Source organism: Neolamprologus brichardi, chromosome 23 (assembly GCF_056152115.1).
Source record: "Neolamprologus brichardi isolate AB-2024 chromosome 23, ASM5615211v1, whole genome shotgun sequence".
Lineage (NCBI taxonomy): Eukaryota > Metazoa > Chordata > Actinopteri > Cichliformes > Cichlidae > Neolamprologus > Neolamprologus brichardi.
Window position 1 is genome coordinate 10191507 of NC_142125.1, and position 15959 is coordinate 10207465.

The 15959-nt window shown below is 43.2% G+C and overlaps 1 protein-coding gene across 1 annotated transcript; it reads left to right on the plus strand.

Moving 5' to 3' along the window:
- The first annotated feature begins 1582 nt into the window (after positions 1-1582).
- thop1 (thimet oligopeptidase 1) lies at positions 1583-13289 on the plus strand. Its single transcript, XM_006790291.3, has 14 exons — positions 1583-1689; positions 3363-3569; positions 5561-5709; positions 5942-6049; positions 6701-6803; positions 7234-7391; positions 7749-7884; positions 8050-8192; positions 8379-8602; positions 10156-10357; positions 10490-10676; positions 11200-11328; positions 11664-11800; positions 12990-13289. Exons 1-14 carry the CDS (start codon positions 1677-1679, stop codon positions 13149-13151), a joined length of 2058 nt encoding a protein of 685 aa, XP_006790354.1. The 5' UTR covers positions 1583-1676; the 3' UTR covers positions 13152-13289.
- Positions 13290-15959: the final 2670 nt, after the last annotated feature.

The following is a 15959-nucleotide window of genomic DNA, read 5'->3' on the forward strand; positions in this document are numbered from 1 at the left end:
TTGGTATGGCGAGTAACCCTCAGTAATAGTAATAATCACACAGCAATAGGACATTCATTAGTTGTAAAAAAAAGCATGATAATATATGAAGTAATCCAAAGTATTCAGAATACATTACTCTCATTGATTAACGTAACGGAATACGTTACAGAATACATTTTGGGGCATGTATTCTGTAATCTGCAATCGAATACATTTCAAAAGTAACTTTCCCAACACTGCAAATCGCTCAATTATAAGATTAAGACTATTGACAAAGAATATAACAGTGGTGAGAATATTACAGAGGTGGAATATATGGGGTTGATATTTAACTCTAGCCTGTGAACTTTGTCCTTTGCTATTTTACTGTAGAGCGTGTGCAAAAGAGTGTAACTATTGCAGTGTTTACAATGTATTAGACGGAGTGTCTCGGGCTTTTGTGTTTGTGGATGTGACTTTCTTGTGTTATTTAGTTGGGAGCGTCTGTTCCTGGGATCCGTGGGTTAATCCATCCTGTGCTCCCAGTCTGTTCCTTCCTGTTTGTCTTTCGTCTCTGTGTTAAGCTCTCCTGTTTGAGTCTGTCATCTGTTACTTCCTGTTTTACTTTGGTGGTCTTTTGTTTCTTGTCCTTGGCTGTATCCCAATTCAGGGTCTACAGCCTTAAAGTCCGCAGCCTCAACGGTCCTCAAGGGCCGTGTACTCAAAGACCGCTAAGGCCGGAAGTGCGAGGCTTGTGAAATGGGACGGTCTAGCCTCCGTGGCGCTGCCCAGGTTGCCTAGCAACCATGATAGCTGGAAACGTGTGGTTGACAGAAATGAAGGAGAACATATTTTGTTCGTTTGTTTGTTTCTACATGAGCTTTGTGTGATTTAATAAGTATCTGAGGCTGAGACCACAGGACTGTAAAACATTATTGTTGGGCTTCATATCTGTACTGAACAGTCATATAAGATTAGCCAGTAAATAACAATTAGTTAATGTTGTTCATGAGACTAAAGTCAGTGTAAATATGAGATGCCCAATATTATAGTTATTATATTAATCATTATTAGTTATTACAGCAGTGAGTTTGAACTCTCAAATCAAATCATTTCTATTGTCACATCACATGTGCAGGTACACTGGTACAGCACATGTGAGTGAACTCTGTGTCAAATACTGAGCTTCAGTAAAAATTCAAGTTGAAGTCATTTATATTTCCTATCACCTTAAATCTTCACTCAAAGACAAGTATCTTTGACAGTGTATATATAGATGTATTATATATAAAAGAAAAATATTGTTCTTTTAATATGTTGGCATTACTACATTTGGCTCAATGCTTACATATATGTGTAAAAAGCAAATGTACAAGCTGTGATAACTGTTTCTGATAGAATGAAGAGCAGACTGATATATTAAATATTCCTTTACTGGGTGAGAAAATCAGACCCTGGCAATGGCTGGGTTCTTGTCTTTTATTTATTATTTATTTTTTATTTTCAGTGTTTATAATTTCCTGTTGTTCTGCTGTTACCTTCAGTGGATTTTTGTTTTTTTTTAAGCTTGAAAAATAAACAGTAAACGTTTTCATTTGGTTTTATTTTGAAAGGTGTGACCGGAAGTGGTGAGGGTCTGTTTTTTAGTCCAGAGCCGCGGTGCCACCTGTCAGTGAGCTACACGCACAGAGCCAAGCTTTATCGAATCTGTGAGAATGGGGCCAACAGGTGAGTGACGGCGGGGAGTCTGTCGCCTGACCGCGGCGTTTTAAGGTGAAATGAGCGGCTGTCTGCGCGTGCCTCCTCCCGGGTCCTCTCTGAGCTCCAGCTGCGGACTCTGTGGCAGCTAGCAGCAGCTTAGCTAGCCGCTAGCAGCTGAGCTCGGTAATAAAAGCTCAACTGGAGAAGAAAAGGTGTCCAGATTTGTTCGAGAGCAGAATAAAGAGAGCCGGTAGGCCAGTGTGTGCAGGTGTGCTGGGGTTCTGCACGTTTCTGTAGCATGTGAGCTAACCGGGCTGCTTATTCATTGAGCTAGCTATGAACTACCTGCCTGTGGGGCAGCATGTTCTTTAACGGGGAAGCGCGATTTTACTCGCAGACACACAACACGGGTTAGCTTCCACAGATCAGAGACAAACTCCGCCGGACTTCATTCAAAAATCCGCCAATTTAACGTCAGCGCTGTTCTCTACCACACGTGTAACTTCCTAAAATAAAAGTAAACACTTCTTCTAAACCTTCATCGCCTAATAATGATTCCGGCAAAGCGCTGACTGCCAAACATGACCTATTCCATCATGGGAGGTGTTAAAGTGAGCTGATCGCCTTTTATACGTTTTTATTAGGTATTAATAAATGGTGTGAGAAGCAGACCTGTTGTTATCCCTTTATGTGCTGCTCTCTGACACGCAGGAGATGATGTCTCTCTGCAACTGCAGCGTGTAAAAAGTGAGCCTTTAATCGTTTTTAGCCAGATTTAGTTTGGATGATCATGACTGGATATATATATATATATATATATATATATATATATATATATATTTTATTTATTTCATGGAAACTCTAGGACATTATGTAAATATATAAGACTATGATTACTGTTATTATTTCAGTATAACTGGCCTTTTATATCAATTTAGAATGGCCCATTCTTCAGTTGGAAGTTTAAAAAGGGGAAAACAAATAAATCCACACAACCAACACCATCAGTAATAATAAGCTATAATAATGTTGCTTGGCTCTGTTAACAGATACGTGGCACAGATCTGTAGAGTACAGACTGCTTTGTCTGCTTAGAGCTTTGATGTTTTCTCACTTTCTGTGCTTTATTCAACATCCGGATCATTGGCATTACTCTTCAGCATCTGGTTTAATGAAGTTCAGCTTTGAAGCAAGCTGGACTTTTTCAGACAATAAGACGGCCATGAAATTAATAGATCTAATATAATATAGACCTAATCAATATTATAAATTTCTATATTGGATTAGATTTACAGCAGTATGGATGCCTCGTCTCCTCCAGCGGCTCCTCCTGTCTCTAAAAGCTGGAGCACTCATCACTAAATTACTTTGTGCGGGAGGAAAAGGGTGCTGTCGGTCCTGCTGTCTGTGACGTCGGCTCACGCTGTAACAGGATAACAGTGATTTGAGTCTGAATTCAGCAGCAGCCCGCCTGGCAGACACTTTAAAACTTGTGTCGTCATTGATGTTGTTCTAATCTTCATATAAAAAAACTGCAGCTTAGTTTTTCACCTGTGGGATTGAAAGTGGTGTCGAGGTAGACGAACCTGTTACAAGCCTGCTGCTCAGCTCCCAGCATGCCGTTCAGCGCTAAAGACACGTACTTTCCTCTTCTCCATCCTCTTCCTCTGCTGTGATGTCCTCACCTGTCTCCTCCTCAGGTGAGGTGGTGTTTGGCAGCCCGGTGACGGTCTGCCCTGAGAACCGGTTGCGATGGGATCTGAACCCCGAGCAGATCCAGCAGCTTTCCGAGGAGCTCATTGCCAACACCAAGAAGGTGTATGACTGCATCGGAGCCCTCGACCTTGACAACGTCACCTTTGAGAACACGCTGAAGGCGCTCGCCAACGTGGAGGTCGAGTACACCGGTGAGTGCTTCCCTGACCCTGAAGACTGACTTTTTCATAATAATAATAATAAATAATATTGGTAACAGCTTTACTTTAGAACACTGTTCAAAGACACAATTACAACCTGCTTCAGAGTTTTGATATTTAAAAAAAACACCACATTAAAGACACAGACAGACACACACACACAGTTAGGTCCATAGGTTTCAGTGTCCATGTTGCAAGCACAGCAGATTTTAAATCAGATTGTCAGAATGTAACTGAAGTGCCGAATCTCAGCTTTCACGTTTAAAGTCAATGTGATTTAAGAAATAAGTGCTTCAAGTTTTTAAAACCTGTTTAGCCCCATCTTCTGTCAGTAAAGGAGATTACATCACTGGGTTGGTTGGTTGCGACTAATTGACTTTCATTAGTTTATGTTAGCTCATGAGTGAGCCTCTAAAAATAAATGAGAAATAAGTAAAGATAATTCCTCAATAGCTGGTGCAGATTGTCATCTTTTGTTCTTTGATGTAGCGCTGCACTGAGGCAGAATTACAGGAACAGCGTCCCTGTGCAAAAACGTATTGAGTGATGACGTAATGAGTGAACATGTCAGAACATTTGAGCTGAGCGCGGAGCAAGCGAGAGGCCTGAGAAACTGAAGGTTTCTCCATGTGAGGGTCAAAGTTCAGATTCTGGTCAGAAGTAACTTCCTGTCAGTCAGCTGACTGGACGAGCACCGATATCTGATCAGATATCAGAAACAGCTGGCTGACAGCTGTTCATCATCTGGTCTGAAATGTTTTTGGACTCTTAAAATCTGCAGCAGGAAATGATGATCTGTAGATTTGTTATATGAAGTAGTCACGCAGTACTGCCTTTTCTCAGTATTATAACCACAGAAGGAGCAGAGCTCAGAGCTCTGTGATGATGCGTGCTTATAACTGTAATTTGTAACTGTAATTTTTTTTAAGCATTTTGTGAACACAGATTCTAGTTTTAGTTTTATGAAGTATAATAACGGTGAGGATGTAGTTACTACGTTCTGCTGGAATTTGAACTTGATGAAGATGGGCTGTGTACGCTTTCTTTTCCAGATCTAACTTTGTTACACGACATTATAACATAAAACCAAAGAAAAAAAAACATTTTTGAAATAAATACAAGTAACATGGTCAGAGATCGGGGGATTTAGGCATGTCTGCGGAGGTTTTCCATGCTCTGTGGGTACAGTTGTCCTTCCAGATGTTTCTGTGGTGAGATGGTGACCCTGAATGTAAAGGGGTCGAGCGTGCGGCGTGGACCTCGTGGGCTGTTGGGTCTTTGTGAGCGCTCGCTGCAGTGAAGCTCTGTGTCAGCACAGTGGGGCTGTGATGGTAAAGACTCATCAGCAGTTTGCAGAGAAAGCAGCTGAACCAGCTGCTGCAACAATGGAGACTGAGGCTTTGTTCACAGGCAGCTGAAACCCAAAAACACCTCCAGCCCTGCAGGAGGAAGCGCACAAACAGCCATGCACGCCACTGAGGCTGAACATGGGCATCCATTGCGGCCTCTGCGTTTCTGATATCTGAGCAGACGCTCGCACCGCTAACAGGATGAAACAAAATGCACCAAAGCCAAAGAGTAAAAGCGTGAGCTAGAAATGAGCTGAATAAGAGTTCCTTTAGGAATAATAGAATAATTAAAGGTGGAATAAGAAGGAAAAGCTCACTTTTACTTCAAACATTTGATCGTTTGGTGTTTGTCTTTGTTCTGCATGAACTCTGAAACAAAACATCAGACGTCACTGTGGTTCAGTGGAAATGTCCAACATACCACAGTCATTTATACATTAGTAAGTGCTCCTCGCTGTTAACTGCAGCCTGACAGCTGCTGAAGACCAACCTCTATGTTTGATTCACACGTTTGAATCCAGGAAAACATCTTTTTGTTTTTTTATTTCAAGCATTGTGTTTCCTATCAATACTCATAAATCTGTCAAAAGTCTGCCTCACACATGGCCCTGCCCTTCCTCTGTCTGACCCCAGTTCAGAGGAACATATTGGACTTCCCGCAGCATGTGTCTCCCTGTAAGGAGGTGCGAGCAGCGAGCACAGATGCTGACAAACGCCTTTCCGAGTTTGACGTGGAGATGAGCATGAGGGAAGACGTCTACCAGAGGATCGTTGCTCTGGAGGTGAGATGGTGTCACTTTGCAGTCAGTTTTCCAGGAGTCAGACAATCAGGAGGAAGACAGCTTTTAGGGAGAGATTTGGGGAGGGGTATGAAGAGGGAGGTTAAGGTAAAGGAGGATTATTTTGCAGAGGTGCTGCAATGGTTTTATTCTGTTACTGAAAAAGAATAAAGCCCATTTTTACACCCTGGAGCTCTGCTGCTCTTTGAACGTCCTGTTGTGTTTGTGTCTGCAGAAGAAGATTGACCCTGAAAGCCTCACCGTGGAGTCCAAGCGGTACATGGAGCGACTGATCAAACTGGGGAATAGGAATGGCCTCCACCTGCCCAAAGACACACAGGAGGTAGCTCCTTCCTTTTTTCTAACCTTTATTTAAAAGCTCTTGTGTACAATACCTGCTGTGACCTTCAGATTACTACAGGCCTCAAATCCTCAAGTCTTGCCAAATTAGGGTCCTCGACCCCAAAAGTAGAGCTGAGAGAGAAAAACATCTCCTTACTTACTGCTGAGATGGTCAGGTGACTGATGCACCTGTTGTCCTGTAATTAATCAACCTATCAGGCTGCAGCAGGAAGTCTTTTTTCCTTAATTGGCTGCGCGTGTTAAACATGTGACCAACCATCAGTAAAGCCGCCGCACCTGAAGAAGAGGTGTTACAGGCCAGCTTTCACCCGCACGCTGCTTCATGTGTAACATGGGTGTGTCTCTGCCACTGTAGAGGTATCCTCAGGTGTCACCCTAACCCAGTAACGAGCAGTGTAATTAGCCTCCTGCATGCAGTTCTGCAGCTGGTGGTCCCGGTTCCTGAGTCTGCTGAGCCAGGAAGAGGAAGAGAGCTTCAGGATACTTGATTGGTCCATGGACAGGCTAATGCCGGTGCCTTCGCTCATGATTTAAATGCTGAACTGTATGATGATGCACCCATTCAGAGCTGAAATGTGTGTTTTTAAGTTTAATGTAAGGTCTGACCTGACGTCTCTCTCTGCTGTCACAGGAGATCAAAACCATCAAGAAGAAGCTGAGCAACCTGTGCATCGACTTCAACAAGAACCTAAACGAAGACACCACCAGCCTGTCCTTCACCAGAGATGAGCTGGGTGAGTGGAGCTCCTTCAACATTTTAAAAGCCCTAAAAGCTGCTGTTTGTAGATCGCTGTACAGTCAAAGTGCCACTGAGGCCTGCTGGGTAATTTGCCATCCACCTGACCAATCAGAAAACACTTTGGTTAACCACAGCTCGGTTTTTACTGCAGCAGCTCGGTGGCGGATGATCCTGGTCTCTAAGTGTAGGTAGGAAGGAGACCTCTCACCTGCTCTCACTTGTTCTGAGCAGATGCCTGCCCGAAAAGCTGATATGAGCCATCAAAGTTTACCCAGAATGCACCAGCGCCGAGGTGTGATGCTCACGCTGCTCAGAGGAAACGTAGATGTAGCCTCAGTGATCCGGGAGTGGGTGGTGCATTGTTTATTGTCAATGATAGAGAAGCACATTTAATTCATCACATTTAAACAGTCAAACTGTTTCAGGCGGCCTCCCCGAAGACTTCCTGAGCTCTCTGGAGAAGGACGGCGACAAGCTGAAGGTCACGCTGAAGTATCCTCATTACTTCCCCACCATGAAGAAATGCTTTGTCCCAGAAACCCGCCAGAAGCTGGAGGAGGCCTTCAACTCCCGCTGCAAGGAGGTGAGAGCGGAGGACCTCCAGAAAACATTTAAACAGAATGAGTCAAATCAATCCAGACAGACTCGCAGAGCTGTCCTCCTGAATTTACACACAGGGCGAGCTCTAACTTCAGACAGAGGAGAAAAAATGATTTTTTATTTTGTGTATTGGCTTTATTTCCAGTAAATTGAAGGGAAAACAAACATTTATTATTTTTGCCCTGTCCACAGGAAAACTGTTATTGATTTTGGTTGATGTGTGAGGTCTGCTGAAGAGCAGACGTCAGTCTGAAGTCGGACGAGCTGCGGGGTGGGGGTGAAACTTGGCAACGTCATCCACAAACAGTTTGGTCTTAATGGATCTCGTGCTGGTTTGCAGGAGAACTCGTCGATCCTGAAGGAGCTAGTGGAGCTCCGGGCTCAGAAGTGCGCTCTGCTTGGCTTCACCACGCACGCCGACTTCATCCTGGAGATGAACATGGCCAAGTCTGGGAAGAAGGTGGCCAGCTTCCTGGGTGAGTCCTGAAAGCCCAGCTGCAGCCTCAGAGCTGCTGTTGGTGATGATGGTGGCAATTACCTGCTGGGAGATTTTATTGTTGCTGAAATAAACGCGATGATGGTGTGAAGTGTAGTTTCACACCGCAGTGATGCAAGTCCGGTTTTTCTCTGTTGTCTCTCAGAGGACCTCGCCCGGAAGCTGAAGCCGCTGGGTGAGGAAGAGCGAGCGGTCATCCTCAAGCTGAAGGAGAAGGAGTGTCAGAAGAGAGGCCTGCCTTTCAACGGGGAGCTGCACGCCTGGGACACACGCTACTACATGACCCAGGTAAGAGCACAAAGGATGGTAGGTAATGGTGTACTGCAGTCCCACTGATGCTCTGTAAGGAGCTAAAAGACTGACACCTACAGAGCTTTAGACTCACGTTAGGTCTGTCCAAGTTTAACAATGAAGCAGAGGAACTGAGGCCATTTGATAAGTCGTATTTCTGTTTATCTCTTCCTCTCCTGTCAGGTGGAGGAGACTCAATACGCCGTGGATCAAAACCTGTTGAAGGAGTACTTTCCGATGGAGGTGGTGACTCAGGGTCTGCTGAACATCTACCAGGAGCTGCTAGGTCTGTCCTTTGAGCTGGTGGACGGAGCCGCCATCTGGCATCCTGATGTCACTCTGTACTGCGTGAAGGACCGTGTCACTGGTCAGGTGGTCGGGCAGTTCTACCTGGACCTCTATCCGCGGTATGAAACTTTGCATCCTGGGTAATGAAGTTATCCTGAAACACACGCAGAGATTCATCAGGACAAACCAAAACAGGAAATTTTCTTCAGGAGCTGCTCGGCAAATGTTTTAGTGGCACCAAGATGGTGGACATTAGACAGAACAGGCTAAATACGCGGCTCCTGGGGTTTGGAGGTCCATGTTCTAGATCAGACTCAGATATTTTTACGGTAATATGTTTAGAATAAAGAGTCTAAACTAAAGAAGGTACATGTGCGGCTTCTGTGGCACTCTGGTTGGAGTTTTGGGCGCGCTGCAGGTGTGTAGGCTTTGGAGTGTTTGCTGTAAATTCAGGTGTCCTGATTTTGACGGGCAGCGTGAAAACAGAGGGAAGTGGATGGTAGCCAGGTGAAACGGCGAGCTGCTGTCACAGAGAGTTGAGCTGGATTTTAACCCTCTGGGGTCGACGGACGCACATCCTAAAGTGTAGACTTCAAACTACTTCCCAGTTTTCAAATTGTGTTGATAGGCCACCTAAAACCAGAGTTATGATAAAAAAAAAAATACACGCAGTGTTTTTTTTTTTTTTTTCTGAACCATGGTTTCTAAACCATGGTATGTTCTAAGGACAGCGCTAACAAACACTGTCCGAGTAAAAAAAGAAAGGAAAAATCACCCCTTCCCTATTGGTGTTAAAATGTACCATGTTGACCAATCAAAAATAATTATATGGCAGCATGTAGCATTTGGTTGTTTAGGATGAGGCGGAAGTTTTAGGTGTGACGCTGGCGAGAGAGAGAGCGAGTTTTGAGATGTGAGAGACTTGTGATGTTCAGCATATTTGGAGTCTGTAGTTAGTGTGTTGTCTTGTGTAGTTGGTGTGTAGTGTAGTCGTTGTTTTGTTTTGTGTGTCAGAACAATGCTGAATGTCACAGTTTCTTCCAAAAAACCACGAAAGGCAAATTGCAGTGTTAACACTGTCACCAGCTGGAAAACAGGTGATACAGCTCATGTTGTCAGACCTGCAACGTTTAAGCCTGTGGTGTTCTCCTCTGTCTTATAGTGGACAGAAACAAGTTTTTGGAGTGGCACAAATGATTGTTCTGTAAATAGTTTGAAATGGTTTTATAAAAAACGCCTTGGCTGCATTTTTAGGTAAATAGCCACATATAACTTTATTGTTTGCAAAACTTTTAGGTTTTAAAATGTACAATTTCTATTTGCATTTCAAGTTATGAAAAAGATTCGTTAAACATGTTTGTGGTTGTTACAGTAAAAAATATTTAAAAATGACTTTTTTCTGCTCGGATTTTGTTTTTTTGTTTTTTTGTTTTTTTTTTATCTGAATTTAGATCAATTGTGTTACAGTACAGACATACAGTATGTCAAAATGAAAAAATAACTATAAATTCAGACATATGAGATTGTGCTGAAAAGAATGATACCAAACAAGGCGAGCTAAATGGTTTTTAAAGGTGAAATGTGGAGGTAAAATAAAAAGTAGTCAAAAATGGCCAATTGTAACCTGGACCCCAGAGGGTTAACTTGGCACTGTGCTTCCTGTTCCGTGCAGTGAAGGGAAGTACGGCCACGCCGCCTGCTTCGGCCTGCAGCCAGGCTGTCTGCTGAGTGACGGCATGCGCCAGATGTCGGTGGCTGCAATGGTGGCCAACTTCAGCAAACCGACGGCGGATGCCCCGTCGCTCCTGCAGCACGACGAGGTGGAGACGTACTTCCATGAGTTTGGCCACGTCATGCACCAGCTGTGCGCTCAGGTTAGTTGATGTTCACCTGGGGCCAATAACGATGCCCAGGTTCTCGTGGTTGTGATGAATCGTTTCAGATAAACACTTTTTAATGTGGCACTAAATGATAAAATTATGTCATGGTGAACTTCCTCACTGCAGGCAGACTACGCCATGTTTAGCGGGACTCATGTGGAGCGGGACTTTGTGGAGGCTCCGTCTCAGATGCTGGAGAACTGGGTTTGGGAAAAGGAGCCTCTGCAAAGGATGTCCAAGCACTATAAGACCGGAAACCCGATCCCTGACGAGCTGCTTGACAAACTCATCAAGTCCCGCCTTGCCAACACTGGTAGGTATTGCACAGGGCCCTCTGTTACACTGGAGACGGTTTGTCTGGTTAATTCTTGTTATTGGGAATTCAGCAGGTCTTATGTTTTTTTTGAAAATCTGGGACAGTTGGGAGAAGCTTTAATACGCTCACACAGCTTCACTGGACAGATCGGAGTCAAATAAAATGAGCTTTGCTGCTAAACTGAGTCCTCTCATAATCACATTTCTACATGACATCACAACAAAAATAATCCAATTCATAATTAACACAGTAAATTATTTTTCAGCCAAAGTTTCAATTCTGCCTCTCCTCAGTCTCTCCAGTAGAGAGCATCATTACGCAAAGCACTGGTGTACGGCTTAGTTCCACCAGCTGACAGCTTGCATGTGGAAGCAGGGACGTGCTTTGTGAATGTTTGGCTCATTAAACGTAATAAAGCCATCGAGAGCGCTCCAACTAGTAATGCAGTGTCTTTGTTTCTTTGGCTGAGACGCTCGACCACACAGCCGTAATCACCCTGATGACCTCTGGCTCTCTGCAGGTCTCTTTAACTTGAGGCAGATCGTCCTGGCCAAAGTGGATCAGGCTCTGCACACCAGGAAAGGCCTGGACCCCGCAGAGGAGTACGGACGCCTCTGCCAGGATATCCTGGGAATACCTGCCTCACCTGGTATGTACTTCTGATTGGTCGTGGCAGGATGTGACACTAGCACACACGGATCTTTCACCTCCGTTTGTGTTTGTGCTTTTTTTGTGGTCACTTTTGTCTCTGGAGCATCACTGCATTCCTTTTCTGGATCATTCTTGTCTCTTTATATCCACTGTGCTCTCTTTGGTTCACCTTCCACTATTAAAAACTTTGATATAAAGAAACTCTCCATCTTCATTTACAGTCTGTGTAAAAGCAAATGAAGTGAACATGATGAAGACAAGTGTCCAAACTCCATCTTCACTGTTGCCTCTTTCTTCTTCTCTGGCCTTTGACCTCTCCTTCCTATCCTGCAGGAACCAACATGCCGGCGACCTTTGGACATCTGGCGGGCGGGTATGATGCTCAGTACTACGGTTACCTGTGGAGCGAGGTGTTCTCCATGGACATGTTCTATGCCCGCTTCAAACAGGAGGGAATAATGAACCCAAAGGTCAGCAGCTCCAACGTTTACATTCAGATAGACAGGCAGGAGGTCAAAGGTCACTCTGCTAAACTACTACAAGATCAGCTTTGAGGTATAAATAAAGTTGAGCGGCTGAACATGTGACAGGAGGAGGTCCTGATTCATAGTTTGTCAATGAACAGCCTTCAAATAATCAATAAAATAACAACAAAATGTTTATGAAACACAAACTCTGCACAAAAAAATCAACAGTTTACAAAACACTGCAGAGCAGTCAGAAACTGCACAAAGTCAAAACCTCAGATATAGTTATTTTAAATAAATATGCAAGATGATAAAAAGCAGTGTCAATTTCAGAACATCTGTCATTAAAAAAAACAAATGTTTATTAAACAAATAAAGTGAAAAGTGTGACATTTAGGGCATTTACAGCAAAATGTATACAAGCAGAAATATTAATAAACAGTGTTAAACTGTGTGATCAGATAAAAAACTGATAATCTTGGGATCCTTTAATTTCATGTAGTTCAGAACTACAATTCTCATTTAAAATGTGTTTGGAAAAAAGAAGAAGTGAAAAACAGCACAGCTCTGTTTGAACAGTCTGTATCTCTGATGGAGCCCACCTGTCCAGGTGCACTCGTTACCATGGTGACTAGATAAGCAGAGACTTTAATGATCCCCGCAGAGGAAACGAGGGCTCACAGCAACTGAGTGACTGTGAGGAGGAGGAGGAGGTCTGGAGGCTACGGTGGCCCAAAAGTACCAAAACAGAGACGGAGATGTGTTTTCAGGGCTTCAATGAAAAGCATCAGGGTTTATTAATTACAGTAAAAGAGTAAAAACACTTAATCAAGTTTTTGTATTAGAAGCTGACGGAGGTTCTCCAAATGTTTTAGCCCCTCCCCCCCTCCATAATTTAGTGTTTTAGTTTCTGGATAAAACAGTTGATCAGCTGATGTTACTGGTCATCACTGAGCTGAGCCGATTTTCTTTATCCGTGTGACATGAACAGGTGTTGTCACCTGCCAAGTGAGGGTGATGTTTCCAAGTGACAGGATTTACCGTGCGGTGACTCAGAAATGCAGAGCTCACCTCGTATTTGACCATCTTTACTTCTCACAGTCGTAAGGAAACTGAGCGAGGATGGTTTCAGGACTTTCCCTGAGGGTCATCTAACTCATTCATAGTTTCTCTTCTCTGATTGGTCCCCCAGGTGGGTCTTGACTACAGGAAGTTCATCCTGCGGCCCGGCGGCTCAGAGGACGCCTCTGAGATGCTGAGGAAGTTCCTCGGGCGGGAACCCAAACAGGAAGCCTTCCTACTGAGCAAAGGACTAACGTTGGAGCTGGACGCCAGCACACCATGTCCCTGCTGACCAATCACAGCAGCTGGCTCCACCCCCTCCTCGTTCCCAGACGTGAAACATATAAAAGGACAGACTGAGATTTTCTAGAAAAAAATGTAAAATGTTCCAACATGGAGAAAAACCTGTGAATAAAACGATTCAAGGTGACTTGTGTTGTGTCTCAATACCTGACCGAGGGTGCTCACAGGAAGTTTACTTCTGAGTGAGCCTTCTAAAATAAGAGTCTGCTTTTGGACATTTGGTTTCAGAGTCCACATTTTTGCCAAATAACATAAAAAAAAAAAAACGTGGCAGATAAGAACCGATTGGTTAAAGTCGGCATCTCAATCGCGTTTCTCCGGCGTTGGACGAAGCTTGCATCATCTTAACATGCTGCAGTTCAGCTTCAAACATGGCTGCCGTTTACTGATGAGGACCGAATTATTAGCCCCAGCATTAATTTAGGCAGCAGATTTAGTTTGTCACAGTTTAGCCGTTAAATTTGTCCAGCTTTAGTTGACTAAACAAAGATTATCGTAATTAAAATCTAAATTTTTTACGCCCTCTTTGTCGGTAACCTCACTGCATGACAAAGAGGTTCCTTCTGATTGGATCACTTTAAACTATTCCTGCCTTTCTGCACAACTTAAGTACTTCTGATTGGTCCCTAAAACAGTTTTTCTTTTTTAATTGTTGATAAAAGTTTCGACATGTTTCATCACTTTTTTTTTTTTGTCCTTGTGATTGAGTTATTTGGTTATCAACATGTTTTTGTCAGGAAACAAATGATTGTTGACAAAATAAAACGATTAGCCCCCAATGAAAATTAATTCTAAGTATTCCGAGGTGCTGTTAAACAGAAGCTTTTTCAAAAATTTAATTATATGCAGTCTCTGTCTTGAAGAAATTTAACATTTAAACCTATTTTCTGTATATTCCAGCATATAAAATAAAATAATTACACTTAATTTTTCAAATAGATGCAAGTAAAACACAGCAAAAATAAATAAAATCAAAGATTCAGCAGCACTAAGTCCTATCACTCTTAAATCTATTTTCACCTGTTTAGCAGGAGTGGGGCCGTCAGAGGTTTGCCCGTTGCCTCAGTGGTCATGTCCGTGGGGGGATCTGGGGGTTTCTTTGTAAATTTCACATTCCTGTGGCAGCGTGCTCAGATTTAAAAGTTTTATTTTTATGCTGTAAAAAGAAATTTTCTTCCCATGCAGTGTAAAGCAGACGCTAATGTTTTGTCACTTTTTACGGAATCAAACTCAAAGTAATGTCAGTACTTCCAAGCTTTAAACGCTGCACGGTCGTACTCACTCCCACACTCCATATGATCCATTATTGATCTACACACGTCTGTTGCACACTCGTACATCATTGTCATGAGACACTCACAAACAAAATCACTGTTTAGTAATGCAGTGTGTTTACAGGAAAGAAACAGTAATGTAATTACTTCTTTTGCAATAGGTAATCCCTTACTTTACTCATTACTTGAAAAAAGCAATCATATTACACTAACGCCCACCTCTGGTTGGGAGACCCAGCTTTGCTTCTCAGTGGTTCCTTCCTCCTTTCTTCATGATTCCTTCCAGTTTGATGAGATTCCCAGTTCCCACAGAACAATGCTGCCACCACCATGCTTCACAGCGTCTCTGTGTCCACTGAGCGCCAGTTTCATTTCATTTGACCAAGGAAGGTTCAGTCTCCAGGATCTTTCACCAGGTTGTCCTTGGCATCCTTCAGTCTGGCTGTAAAGTGTCTGTTTTTGTCTCCATGCCATTCCTGTGTACAGATGTACTGGGGTCAGAGACATCTCTCATCTTTTCTTCAGAGAAGATTGAAGGACACAAAGGCGGTGTAAGGGTTATTTCCAGCATCATACAACTTCCTTTTACTGTCAAAATGTTAGAAAAGGTTGTTGGAGAAGCACAATATTCTTGCTGTGGTGTGGCGTGGGAAATTACGGAAAAGGCTCTCCTCAAAGTTTCACACAACCTTTTGCAGATAAATGTGTGCCCGGCTCTGCATTTGATACCTTTTATCATCATTAATCTTAATCAAACCACATGGTAGGGATCCATGCCTTGTGTTTGAATGATTCAATCTTGCTGATGAAACATTTTCAGTCTCATTGTCTCGTGTGGTGTTCCTCAAGGATCTGGTTTAAGTCCCTACTTATTTCCATTGTATATTCTGCCATTAGGTCACATTATAATTAGTTTTAATACTCTTCATCAACCGTACCTCTCCTTTAAACCTGACATATTTTATATATTATCTGTTGTAACTGTCTTAATGGAAAAAATTTAGATTTTTAACATGCTAGTCTATGGTGACTGACTCACAGCTGGAGACCTGCTGGAGGGCAGAGGAGTTGCAGCTTTGTGTGTTCAGCATCTAAATCAGTGAGACAGTTTCTGATTAACTTTCACTGAAGAACAAACTCTAAAAATCTCTCTAGAACCTAAAGTTGTGACGTCTCTTTGTCTTCACCACTCATAAAGCTTCATCTGGCAAGTAATAAAACATAGATCTTTCTGGAAGCTTGTTGTTCTTGTAAGAAGTCAAACTGCTGACTTTCAGCCTGCAGCAGAGCAGTAAACAACTGCTGCTTCTTTCTGCTTTATGAACTCGAGCGCCTGCAGGAGGGGATCCAAACCCCGACAGGTTCATGTTTACATTGGATCAACTGTTTGTTCTCCATTTTCACCTTCGGGCTGTTTTTTTTTTTTTACAATCTGAGCTCTCTGAGGAGGTTACATCCGACCAGGAAACTCCTCCGAGTGCCGACGGTGCTCTCAGAGCTGCTCTCACTCTGAAGTGCTCACT